Raw genomic sequence first — 13,541 nt, forward strand, 5'->3', positions numbered from 1 at the left:
GCTCCAAACATAATCATTACAAATATTTTCAGTGTATTCTCTTCCAGGCTCTGTGTGTGTGTGTGTGTGTGTGTGTGTGTGTGTGTGTGTGTGTGTGTGTGTCAGAGAAAAGAGAAAGGGATGGATTAATACTGGAATTATATGTAAAATGGTATCCTATCTTTTGTTTTGTTTTGGTTCCAAATAATACTGTGAGTATTCTTCCATAACATCGTATAGTTGAAACAGAATTCTGCCATTCACCTAATACTTGAAGTGTAGATTATTTCCAATATTTTGCTGTAATAATTGTGTGATAAATAATTGCATGAATCGAAACCATCCCTAGCTATTTTCTTAGGACAAGTTTCTAGAGTCCAGATTGCTGGGTTAAATGGTACACATAAATAAGTTTCTTGATAGGAACAATTAGGTTTCTAGATAGTATTAATAAAATGCTTTCTACAAAACTTGACCAAGGAAGACCTTTGCAGTTGCTGTGGCCCCTTGCACCATGTTTTGGTCTATATTTTGCCTCTGCCTCACATTGTCACAGTTTTCCAGAGGGAATTTGTGCAGGTGAAGATTAGAAAAAAATTGATAAAGATAGAACCATTGAACTTTAATTTTCTCCTTTGCCCTTGTCCTTCCCCAAAGCCCAAGTACTTTTACCCATTCTGAGAAGGGAGGCAATCTCAATTCTCAGCCACTGCCATTAAATACATGGGTGAGTAGCTCGTTCCCTGGGATTTAGTTGCCCACCTATATTAACTAAAATGACATTCATGGTTCCAGGGCATCAGTTGTAGATAAGTATATGGAACCTGGTGACCCAGAAATGTTAATTTTCCTCAAACTGATAAGTAGGTGACTTCAAAGAAAGAGTGACCTACTATGACAACTAGCATGGTTGTTTAATGAGCTGGCCTCTCCTGGGGTTCAAATTTGTCATTTCTGAAAGCTGTGCTACCTTTTTTCCCTGTTAACACCATGTGTGGTTGAGTGCAACTTGAACTCAGATAAATATGAAGAAACTAAACTTTATCATTGGCTTAAGACTTGCAGACATCTCTAGTTTTCCTCCAGAAGTTCGGTGCATGATTTGATGGAATTGAAAAGTATAAATCTTAGAAACTACCAGTGGGATTTGATTTTTAGTGAGTGATTTTAGTCCCTTGTCAAAATACATGGGCTGTCTGCATTTCAGCAGTCACTGGAGATTATAGGTAGGAGTTGATTTGAGGTCTCAATCCATTTTGTTTGGAATTTGGGCATTTTTCTCCCTGTGAAGTATCTTGAGATAGCGAACTGGAAATATTAAGTTCTTTGGAACGTTTTTTTTTTTAATTTAAAATTTTTACAAAGTTTAAAGGATATATGGCTGGGTGGGTGGATGGATGGTCAGTTAAATGGATAAAGATTTGTGATAGTCAATAGGGTATCCAGTTGCTTCCTCAGAGGACTAAGTATTCAAGCATCTTCTAGAAACATGAAGTTTCTTTTTTTTTTTTAATTTTTTTTTCAACATTTATTTATTTTTGGGACAGAGAGAGACAGAGCATGAACGGGCGAGGGGCAGAGAGAGAGGGAGACACAGAATCGGAAACAGGCTCCAGGCTCTGAGCCATCAGCCCAGAGCCCGACGCGGGGCTCGAACTCACGGAGCGCGAGATCGTGACCTGGCTGAAGTCGGACGCTTAACCGACTGCGCCACCCAGGCGCCCCTAGAAACATGAAGTTTCAATAATAATTTGGGGTTGTAATATTAAAGTCTACCTCTCCTCTCCTTTCTCTTCTGCCTGGGAAGCTAGGGCAGGTGGGATGGGGTGAGAGAGTGAGTATTGATTAGGGCAACACAGATCCATGTGAGGATGCTTCCAGGAATTCATCACTGGCACTAATTAAAAAAAAAAAAAGAAAAAGAAAAAGAAATAGGACGGGGGTGGGAGGGAAATGGAGAAGAGCTGCCCTGAAACCCTGAGCCAACAGAAAAGACTGGGACAGTTCAGTGCTTCCGGCTGACATCTCTTACAGTGACCAATATCTAATCCCATCCCAGTTCTGTAGGATTAGCTGGATGAAACTATCATACTATGCTTTGAAAATCAGAGCTCTCTGGTCACTTGATAGGATGTAGGGGGAAGATTTTTGGTGCAGTGCCATGTGTGAATCAGGTGTATTTCCCTATAGGTTCTGTGACCCCTTTCAGGGTCAGAGATCAAAGACTTGCTGAGGTCTCCCCAGGACCTAAAGAACTCTGTGCACTGTGGTGAAAAAAAACCCAAAAGCAGTCTGATTATCATACTGTGCTTCTGCTGCCAACATGCTTACTCAGTCCCTAAGCTTCCTCAGCACAATTTGAGGTGGAAATTTTCTGATCAGAATTTTTCCTATAAGTCTTAGAAACTTGGATTTAAGCCCGTTATGTGGGCTAGGTTTTTTCTTTTTCCAGTTATTTGACAAGCAGGTTGCTTTTGAATCACTCATTTGGATGGCCTTTTTTCTAGACATTGGTACGTGCTGAAAAGGCAAAACACTATTTTCCTACTTGTGCTTGGCCCTTTAAGAAGATTGGGCCATTGACCATTTTCTCCTGTGCTGTAAACCTTACTGTTTCCTGCCTGTCCCCTCATCTCCCAGCTCGCCTCCTAACTGATGTCCAAACCAACCATACGGGCTTGTGCTGCATCCTCAGTGCCCCCAGGCCATCCCTGCTCCCTGCTTCTGTATGCACCATTTCCCTTTTACTGGGACCTACATGGCCTGCTTTGAATCTTCATTTTCCTATGAATTTCTTTCTCAATTCCATGAGTTTTTAAATCATAACAACAGTTCTGTGATAGGTAGGTATTACCCCATTTCATGAATGTGGACACCAAAATCCAAGTTCAGGTAGCCCGCCAGAAAGAAGGGGGCCTGCACATTTTCTCTCCAGCTAGAAAGAAACTCCTGGAAGACATTCCTCACACCTTTACTTCCTTAGTTTATTCTATAGAGGACAGTGCAGTGCTTTGCACACAGGCACTTAGTAAGTGGTTTTGAACTTGATTTGAGTAGGAGAATAGATTGGTAATGTCTCTGTAGTTAGGACAGCAGCCAGGTACATATTCTTTACTCAGGAGCTTAAACTTACAGCTCTATCCAGACATGTTCAAACTAGATTCTCCCACCCCCAACTGGAATTTAAAGATGTGCTATATTGCAGCCACTTGGAAATTATACCAGCTGATTAAGAGCATAGCCTATTCTTTCATTCATTTGTTTGTTTATGTGTTTGTTTTTTTATTTTACTCTTTAACCCTTCAGGTATTGATTGAGCAAATGAAACCTCATTCATGCTATCCAAGTTGGTATATGATGATATAACTGTGAAAAAATATATAAAAGTTTATTAACATCGGGTTATAAGGGGAGGAGAGAAAAAATAAATACATAAATACATAAATAGGACTATTACAAAATTGAAGGTAGCCACATCCATGATAAGAGGAGCATGTATAATATGATTCCTTTTCCATAAACTTCTGTGTGTGTACATAAAGAATTCCACGGAAAGAATGGCTAGTAGATTATTAATAATGGTTATCTCAGGCTGATGAAATCTTAATTCTTAATATTTATATTTTCTAATGTATGACAGTTTCAATATGTATAAGCATTGTTTACACAATAGAAACAATAAAGCTGCCATTATGGTGAAAAACAATTCATAGAGTATCTATTGGATGCAAAGAACAAGACTGTGGGTATCAGTGTAATAAATACCCACCTGAGTTCTTCCTTTTACTTTGAAGTAAAATTAATAATTCTTCAGTTGAAAATCACTGTGAACCCTGGAAGAGTAGTGATAAGTGAAGACTAGTAACAAATTCTGTAATAAGAATTCCATTCAAGTTCTCTTACCTATAGGTCTGTGTGAAAGACCTTTGGCAATGGAATTGGTCCTTAGGTTCAGAGCCACTGTGGTCTTGTGGTCCTGTGTCTAGGTTGAAATAGTAAAGGTAAGATGATCTCTCTGACCTCAGCCAATCATTTCATAAGGGGGCTAGGAAAGGCTCTGGATGAGTCGGTGAAAATCTGCTGCAGTTATGGAAAAGCCATCTTAGAAAAAATGTCCTAGAGCCTGCAGGTCAGAGCCAGCCCCTCTGCACATGAAAGATCTTGCAATCTGTGTTTATTGACACAGAAATTGGTTTTAATTATCCTGAAGGAATTCCTGGCATGTTTTTCCAAAGGCAGTCTTTAAATGCTTAATCAGTGGATTTCTGACGACCAGACCCTACTGGAGAGGTCTGCATATGGCGGCAGTTGGTCAAGTGTAGTATATTGCAGTGTGGCTGCTAGTGATGGATTATAGGTATGTTTTGTCAGAGAAATGTAGGCCTGAAAATACCAACATCCACCCATGAAATGATGCTGGCTTTGGAAAGTATGGTATGTTTTATGTCTGAGAAGCCTCGGTTTCCTTCCCAGCCATTGATATGGTCTAAGCAACCTCCATAACCTCTGTTTTTGGTGTCCTGAAAGTAAATTGCTCTAGAGCTGGAGTTTAGGCAATCAATCAGCCAGCTTCACAGCCCCACAACTAGTGACTTGAAAGGAGGAACATGCCTTCCCAAGTATGGATCCAAGGAAAATATACATTCCTAATCTTTGCTTTGGCTTTACCCATTTGTGTTGACCTACAAAATATTTTAAGAAAAGAACTGTAAAAGGAAACGGAGCATGATGGTGTCACATCACAAAGCCATTTTAATCTTTCTGATACCTTGAGGGGAAACCAGGGTCCAAGATAAACATAAAAGCACCAAAGGAATTGTTTCTTTTTCACCTCTTTGCTTTTGCATCTCTAGGTTGAATCCTCCCACTAAGAGTATAAAAATAGTCAATAGTGTTGCATACTATCTTTGATTCATGTCTCCACGTGTAACTCCAGATGGAATCTCCTTTTTTTCTCCTTGCTTAAAAATGTCCTTCACACTATCCCCTTTCACTGCTGTTTCAACTAATATACATAGAGGCCAAATTCTACTCTCTCATGTAGACATGCAAAAGAGATTAAGTCAGTACCTTGAAATTGGAATAGGAACTCAAAAGCATCTTTGGCAAGATACATTGAGCCACCCTTTGAGCTGCTGAGAGTGTCTCTGTCCTGTGTGTAGTGACATAATGGTTTGGTGGTGATCCTTTTTGCTTGCACGGGAAGGTTTCTCAGGCTATTTCATGCTGACCTTCACTGATCTGGAGATTTGCCAAGCTTATAGGGAAGTAAGGCCAATGGAAACAAATCCCTCTTAACCATCACAACAACTGAGCAAACAGTTCCACAGATGTCCTTGGTACAGCTGATGACTATCATGTTTAAATAGTCCCTCTTCCTCTTGTCTTTTAATTTAGTCTGTAAGCTAACTTGGGTTAGCCAGGTTGATAGGTTAGTGGCCAAATTTTAGTCAAGGAAAGAGTTGCATAAAATAGTAATGCCATCTTACACCTGTGAAGGGGCTTTGTATTTCTACAAAAGGATTTTCACAGCTCTTGTTCACTCTGCACAGAAAGATTGGAGAATGAGTTTATTTCTCATTTCCTCAGTACAAAAACTGAAATTTAGTGGAATTAACTTGTCCATGATCACATACCTGGTGTGTGGTGGAGACAAAATGGAAGTGCAAAGATTCTGATCCCTGAAACAGAGCTTTTCCCATGATGTTACAACACTAAATCAACTTCCACCGAACTCCCAACTGGGTGAAATTTTGCATTCTTGGGAAAAAGTGTTCATTGTTGCTGATTCTCTCTTCAAGATGTTGGCCACCTACATCCTTAGCACAAGGTTCTTTGGGGGAGCAACTTGGTATGTCATTGGGTGTGGGGTTTGTCTCATTTCCTTTTTTTAAAAAGTTTTTTTTTTATTTTGAGAGAATGAGTGGGGGAAAGGCAGAAAGAGAAGGAGACAGAAAATCCCATGCAGGCTCCACACTATCAGTGCAGAGCCCAATGTGGGGGGAGAACCCATGAACTGTGAGATCATGATCTGAGCTGAAATCAAGAGTTGGACCCTTAACAAACTGAGCCACTCAGGCACCCTGGGTATGTCTCATTTCTAAGGTCATTCATTGTTACTATTCCAAATGGAAGGGTGTTGAGGCCACTCTCTTCCTTGGAAGCCCCAGAGAGCTGGAGTTTGTGTGTCTAAAGATGTGGAGAAGGCAGTAGACTTAATTTTGTTTCAATACTGCATACTACACCCAAATATATAACTCTTGAATATCTGGCATTTAGAGCAAGTGAGAAAATAGATAAGAAAGTATGGATGAATTATCACTAACACCATTCTTATCCCTGGAAACATAAGGGTAGCGAAGCTCCATTTACAGAGTGAGCTTTTACATGCTTATGTGTACTTCTTTTGCTTCATTTCCATTTAAATATGTGAACAATGAATTCTTTATTAAGATGGGCTTATTACTTAAGTCCTTGAACCATAATTGCCCATATGGAAAATTGGGATAGTACTAGTAACTACCTTCTATGGTTGTTATAAGGATTAGTGAAATGGTACAGTGGTTAGTTCAGTACCTGGCATAGATTAAACATTGAGTAAGTGGTTGTTTGGCTCTCTTGAGTATTTCTAGAAGCCCTAACTGGTCATAAGTATTATTTGCATTGTACCATACATTCTTTCTCTTTCCAAATCCCTAGAGTTTAGGCTTATACTAAAAATTATACTTAACCAGTGGAGAACACTGACTCTGGAAACCACTAGGTTTGTATTCTGGCTCCATCACTTGCCAGCTCTGTGACCTTGGGCACGTGGTTTATCCTTCCTAAGCACAGTTGCCTCCTCTATAAAGTACAGATAACAATGCTTAATTTCCCAAGGTTGGTGTGAGTATTAAATATGACAGTGTATGTGATGTACTCAGGATAATTCCAGGTGCATAGTGTGCAGTAACTGCTAAATAATGTTAGGTTGTATTTACATTAATATTAGTTCATTCATCTATATCCTAAAACAGAATCATTACTGTCACAAGGTGGTTGTTTTCATTACAAAACAGTGGAGGAAATAACACTCTAACCTTAATCTTTGATCCAGTACCAGATCTGGATGGTGGTGATTTATCTCTTTTAAATAATAAATATAATCTCATATAATAATATATGGAACCCTGTGAGAGTCTAAGCCAAACTGCTGCTCTTTTCTGAACATGAAATAAAACACTGGGAAATGAAAACCCATTATCTACTCTATGTACCATCAATAGGATGGTTTTTAAAGGTAATAGCATTGAGATATTAAAAAAGTAATGATAGGGGTGCCTGGGTGGCGCAGTCGGTTAAGCGTCCGACTTCAGCCAGGTCACGATCTCACGGTCCGTGAGTTCGAGCCCCGCGTCAGGCTCTGGGCTGATGGCTCGGAGCCTGGAGCCTGTTTCCGATTCTGTGTCTCCCTCTCTCTCTGCCCCTCCCCCGTTCATGCTCTGTCTCTGTCTGTCCCATAAATAAATAAAAACGTTGAAAAAAAAATTTTAAAAAAGTAATGATAATAAGTTAATTATAAATTTCTCTTTCTATATTAGTGGTATTCTGAAGCTTCTTTTTAAGGCTTAATTTTGTTTTTTTTTTTTTTTTAAATCTTGTAGCTTTATTTTAGAACTTCTTCTTGTATTGTCTTATTCATAGATTCTCTTGGAGAGAAGGGAGGCTCTTCTAACCAGTGACACCAACCTGTTCCTGTTGGTGAATACGTCCAGTTGCTTAAAAGTTATATGTACCAGAGCAGTCTTTTTTTTTTTTAACCCATTGCTTTTAGCCCTACACTGTGAAGCTTTGTATCCTAGTGTACATGATCCCTCTTGAAGTACATGAAGGCTACTCCCCTAACACCGCCCCAGTCTCCTCAAAACTCCTTATATGCCTTCTGCCTTCTGTTTTCAACTTGAATGTTTATTAGAATCACCTGAAGTGTCTGTTAATTGCATATTGCTAGGCTCCTCCCAGAGTTTCTAAATAAATAATACTGGGAAAGAGCCAAAAAATTTGCTTTCTAGTGGTGGCCCAGCTAGAGCCACTGCTGCTGGTTGAAAGAAAGCAACTCTTTGAGAACCCCGGGTCTGCAAAACCCAAAGACAGCCCACTTCCAGGTGAGAAGGCTGAAGCATAGAGAGTTTTTATAGTGTGGCTATGTTACCATATTAGCCTTGATTTTGACATACGAGGAGTAACCTCAAAGAGGCTATAGTGGGGGCTTGGGGAGTGTGTAATGCACCTGTATATAACCAAAAATTGAAGCATCACTACCTCCTGGAGTCTGGATCTGAACCCCCTGTTTGTCACAGGAGCCAAGGGAGAACCCAAGACAGAGAATAGTGGCACAATAATGAAGCATGAACTATCCAGATGAAAGCACCTATGGAAATAAAGGTATTAGTATTACTATTTATACCTACTGTTCTTAATAAAATAGCAACATGGAAGTGTCGAACAGTTCCATTTGCTTAAAAGTGGTTCTGGGAGGGGCGCCTGGGTGGCGCAGTCGGTTAAGCGTCCGACTTCGGCCAGGTCACGATCTCGCGGTCCGTGAGTTCGAGCCCCGCGTCAGGCTCTGGGCTGATGGCTCAGAGCCTGGAGCCTGTTTCTGATTCTGTGTCTCCCTCTCTCTCTGCCCCTCCCCCGTTCATGCTCTGTCTCTCTCTGTTCCAAAAATAAATAAACGTTGAAAAAAAAAAATTTAAAAAAAAAAAAAAGTGGTTCTGGGGGCTCAAATCAGTTCCTTCACATATTAAAAAGAAAGTATAGATAGTAAGCACTGTTGGACTTACTGTTTTAAGAACTAAGAACATGTTTTGATGAAATGTGTTGTTCGTACACAGCAATAACAAGTAATGACTGGTTATAAAATTACCAGGAAAGAGGTGTGGCTCTGTATGAATGGACCCTGCTGTATAAGATGCTAATAGTGTATGTAGAGCAAGCTAGAGAACCAGACAGATACATTAACTGCTCTAACAGAGAAAAATGGTTGGGTCAGTAGGTGAAGAAAGAGACAAGAGCTTCTTAGTTTGTGTATAATGAAGAATGAATGGCCTTACTAAATGATCATTTTTAAAAAAAAATTTATTGTTTATTTATTTTTGAGAGAGAGGCAGAGAATTAGCAGGGGAGGGACAGAAAAAGAAAGGGAGACCCAGAATCCGAAGCAGGCTCCAGGCTCTGAGCTGTCAGCACAGAGCCCGACACGGGGCTTGAACCCACCAGGAGATCATGACCTGAGCTGAAGTCAGATGCTTAACTGCCTGAGCCACCCACGCGCCCCCTAAATGATAATTTTGAATTAGAAGGGAAATCTAGACATGACAATTTGGGAAATACAGGTAACTTCTTACCTGTATTAAATGTTTGAAGGTCCTATTAGTATAAGTAGGAGTCATCCCACATGATTGGGATGAAGTAGCAAGAAGGCTTTTCTGCTAGCTTTGTTTTATTCATTTCTTGAAACTATGTGGTGAGACTATTGAGCTTTACGTCCTCCTCATTTGACTGTGTTTCAGGGCCCTGGGCAATAACATTTTACATAAGAACTCTAACTGTTACTGAAAAAAAAGAATCATCAGAATTCTCTCTTGAGGTGGAGTTTGTAACAGAGATAGATAACAACTGTGAGTCAGATTGAAGAGTAAGACCTTTAAGAAATGGTATGGGGAAAGAAGAGTTTCCAGATAAACATTTACTCTAGGAAAATGAAATGAAAAATGTGGTCAAAGACTTAAAGCGAGGGGCGCCTGTGTGGCTCACTTGGTTGAGTGTTCGACTTTGGCTCAGACCATGACCTTGCGATTTGTGGGTTTGAGCTCCACATAGGGCTCTGTGCTGACAGCTCAGAGCCTGGAGCCTGCTTTGGATTCTGTGTCTCCCTCTCCCTCTGTCCCTCCGCTGCTTGCACTCTCTGTCTCTCAACAATAAATAAACGTCAAAAAAAAAAAAAGACTTAAAGGGAGAAAAAAAATAAGGAGCAGATGTGTGTGTGTATATATGTATATATGTTTATGTATATTCTCCATCGGCTTATAGATAAGGGTCAGGCTTTGGTGTCCCAAGGGAATCATGCGGCCTTCGTGTTACCCTATATAGACTCTGGACAGGTTCTTAATGTGCTTTTTTATATAAGAGAAGAGGCTTTGTTTTCATATAATACCTTGGGGTGTTTGTGATCGGAGGTGGGGTTGAACTCTTTCCTTGCTAGAGAAAGATTCTCCACTTTTCTGTCTGACCTATTTTAATAAACAGTTTATATCTGTTGTAATTTCAATGTGCCTTTCTTACATTCCTGGTTACATACATAGCAACCAGGTAACCTTTTCAGTATGTTCTGATATGGTTTTGACCTGCGGTCTGAGTTTCATTGGATTTGGCCTCAGTTGCTGCTTTAATGAAATAAGACTAGACGGACTTCAAATGGGTTTCCCTGGAGCTGTCAACCTTGATGCCCTCCTTGCCTCCTCCAAGAGGGAAGGGAGGGGAGGGATTGAAATATTTGTGGTTTGGTCATGTTTTTCTGACCTGTGTCGTATCAGCTTAAAATTTCCAAAAGCACAAGAGCAGCAAGTGGGAAAGAGACAGTTCATAGTCAGAATTTAAAGAGCTTGTTGGGGGGTGCCTGGGTGGCTCAGTTGGTTTGGTGTCCGGCTTCGGCCCAGGTCATGATCTTGCGGTTTGTGGGTTCGAGCCCCGCGTCAGTCTCTGTGCTGACAGCTCAGAGCCTGGAGCCTGCTTCGGTTTCTGTATCTCCCTGTCTGTCTGCCCCCACCCCCAACACCTCACACTCTGTCTCTCTTTCCTTCAAAAATAAATAAACATAAAAAAAAAATTTAAAGAGCTTGTTGGGAGAGAGACTGCTTTTCACCGCACCTCATCAAGTCCAACTGTTTCTGAAAAATCCTTTCGAAGTACAAAGGCAATGCCCTTTTCTAAATGCTGAGGGATTGTGGCTAAGCCTTGTTCATAGCTCTCTGATTGAGTGTGAGGTATAAAATGAATGAATGTGCTTGTGTTAACATAATGTAAGCATCACTTCAAGGGTTTTGTTTTTTTTTTTCCACAAGTTCAGCTACTTTCTTCAGAAATGGAATCCATTAAATTTCAGTTAAGGTTGCCTTGAGTTTTCATCATGAGGCTAAGGTTATTTAACAGCAGTGTAAGGGCATAAAGCCATCTACGACTATCTCTGATTCCTAAACGGTGCTCCACTGGGAAACAATATTGTTGTATGTAGCAGCAGAGTCGTTTGAAAGGAGGCTGCCATATAACCTTTCATGATTAAGTATTTATTGAGCACTTAGGTGCCCGGGGCTGAACTCTGCATTGGGATACAGAGGGGTAGTACACACACCTGGACTCTTCCCTTCAGGAACTCACAGACCAGTAGAGACACAGGACAACAAGTAAATACAATGCAGTATGAGACATCCTGTGATGGGGACATACAAGGGACTGTGAGATGATGTAAGAGGACTCAGTGGAGAGCTCATGAAGAAAGACATGGTCTGCTGAGGCCTGGAGGCTGAGGAGAGGGAGTCAGATGATATGAGGAAGAATGAAAAGTGTTCCATGTAGGGACAGTGGTGTGACCAGAAGATAACAGGTTCATCCTACCTGAGTTACTTAGCAGTTGGGTGACTTCAGGGAAAAGTCCATCTTGACATATGATATTTGTCTTTCTCTGACTAATTTCGCTTAGCGTAATACACTCTAGCTTCATCCATGTTGTTGCAAATGTCATGATTTCATTCTTTTTGATCACCGATTAATACTGCATTGTATATATATACCACATCTTCTTTATTCATTTATCTGTTGATGGACATTTGGACTCTTTCCATACTTTGGCTATTGTTGATAGTGCTGCTATAAACAATGGGGTGCATGTGCCCCTCTGAAACAGCATACCTGTATCTCTTGGATAAATACCTAGTAGTGCAATTGCTGAGTCGTAGGGTAGTTCTATTTTTAATTTTTTGAGGAACCTGCATACTGTTTTCCGGAGTGGCTGCATCAGTTTGCATTTCCACCAGCAGTGCAAAAGGATTCCTCTTTCTCCGCATCCTTGGCAACATCTGTGGTTGCCTGAGTTGTTAATTTCAGCCATTCTGAATGAGGTGGTATCTCATTGTGGTTTGGATAACTCATTTGAAAGACCTTTTTTAAACTGCATAGGATGCTAGAGTGTCCTTGTACATGTTGAGCTGAAGCATGAGTCATGTGCTCGGTAGTGAGCCTAGAATAAAAAATAAAAATGGCTTCGGCAGCGTACGGCTGCCATCGCTTGCCTTGTTAGCAACTCCTCTCATTCTGTGGCCTTTGCACATTCATAGCCAAACATGGCCTTCCCTGGGGGACATTTTTTGAAGCAACAAAACAGTAGATAACATGGACCATGGATTTGCTCCCAAATAGCAATTGGTATGTTAGAAAGTCCTCAGATGTTTCTGAGATCGTTCATCTCTGTTAATCACTTCATGCCCCTCCGTGACTGCTTAACACAAGATGAAGTGGAGGGTTGGCACTGATCCAGTTCAAGTGTCTTGGCTTTTCGTATGGATAATCCAAAGCCTCAAGTGGACTTTTTAAAATTCTGGACCACCTAGTTGATGTGTGAGTGGATGTACTATATGCATATATATATGTCCACTTCCATACAATGCATGTAATGTATTAATAAACCTTCATTTCATTGCATTAATAACTCATATGATAAAAAGAATGTGTGTGTGTGTGTGTGTGTGTGTGTATTCTCTACCCTGCCTCCCCTTTTTTTGCCATATAGATTCTGTTCCTGTCCCTTGATATTTCTGACAATCCCCAATGTGCTCCTTGCTCTTACCTGCACTCTAATCAGCCACTGTGCTATGAATTTAGGACTGCCTGTACTGGTACCACACAAACAGGGTTGTGTTGCTGGCCAGTACAACATTAGCTGTCATTGAGAATAATTGAAAATGTTCAGAGAGGTGGTTGCTTACTCTTTGGGCCCAAAGAGCCTGTCTGCTCTACAAAGGGAATGGCTAGTTCAACAGTGAACCAAAATAATGAATTCTTCTGCATCACAGTTCAATTGCAGAGGCTAATTGTTAGTTTGTTTTTAGTCCCACTTGAGGCCTGATAACGGGGTTTCCCTTTGGAAGCTTGATTGAGCTGGTGTGCGAGGCAAGACTGTAATTCAGATATACCAGTGAAATGCAAACAGTTCTGTGTATTAATGGTCACTAATGACCTGTAATGAAGCTATGATTTGTTAGGTTAAAAACAAAGATGCAATTAGTTTATTTGTTCAGGAGTGTAAACAGAAGAATTTATCAATCTGCTGATTGTTCTTCTCCATTGAAGACAATAGGCTACAGCATTAATCTTGAGCGGTGGCTCCTCAGAGCTGCCATTTGTCTGTTCTGAGATTCTCCCAGCTTCCTGACCAACCACTTAGGAGTCCAGGGCCTTGGTCAAAAGGAAATGAAAGGGATACTGTTCTTGGGGTCCTTTCTCTGTGGCTTTTCCTCTTGATAAGCCAA

General features: G+C 40.6%; 1 protein-coding gene across 11 annotated transcripts in view; it reads left to right on the forward strand.

The window, feature by feature from the left end:
• The window catches only part of PPP2R2B (protein phosphatase 2 regulatory subunit Bbeta), a 462,912-nt gene that overhangs the window by 203,527 nt on the left and 245,844 nt on the right, over positions 1 to 13,541 (forward strand). For 2 of the 11 annotated variants that reach the window (XM_086701160.1, XM_086701157.1), the window contains one exon: positions 8,319 to 8,403. The exons of 8 other annotated variants lie outside the window; for them this stretch is intronic. In XM_086701160.1, the coding sequence (XP_086557286.1) occupies positions 8,367 to 8,403 (37 nt within the window). In that variant the 5' untranslated portion in view covers positions 8,319 to 8,366. Of the gene's footprint in view, positions 1 to 8,318; positions 8,404 to 13,541 lie in introns of those variants that run through there. One more of the 11 variants, XM_086701167.1, reaches the window with a different exon arrangement.

The sequence above is a fragment of the Puma concolor genome, chromosome A1, assembly GCF_028749965.1.
Source record: "Puma concolor isolate L17-30 chromosome A1, mPumCon1.1.hap2, whole genome shotgun sequence".
Classification (NCBI taxonomy): Eukaryota; Metazoa; Chordata; class Mammalia; order Carnivora; family Felidae; genus Puma; species Puma concolor.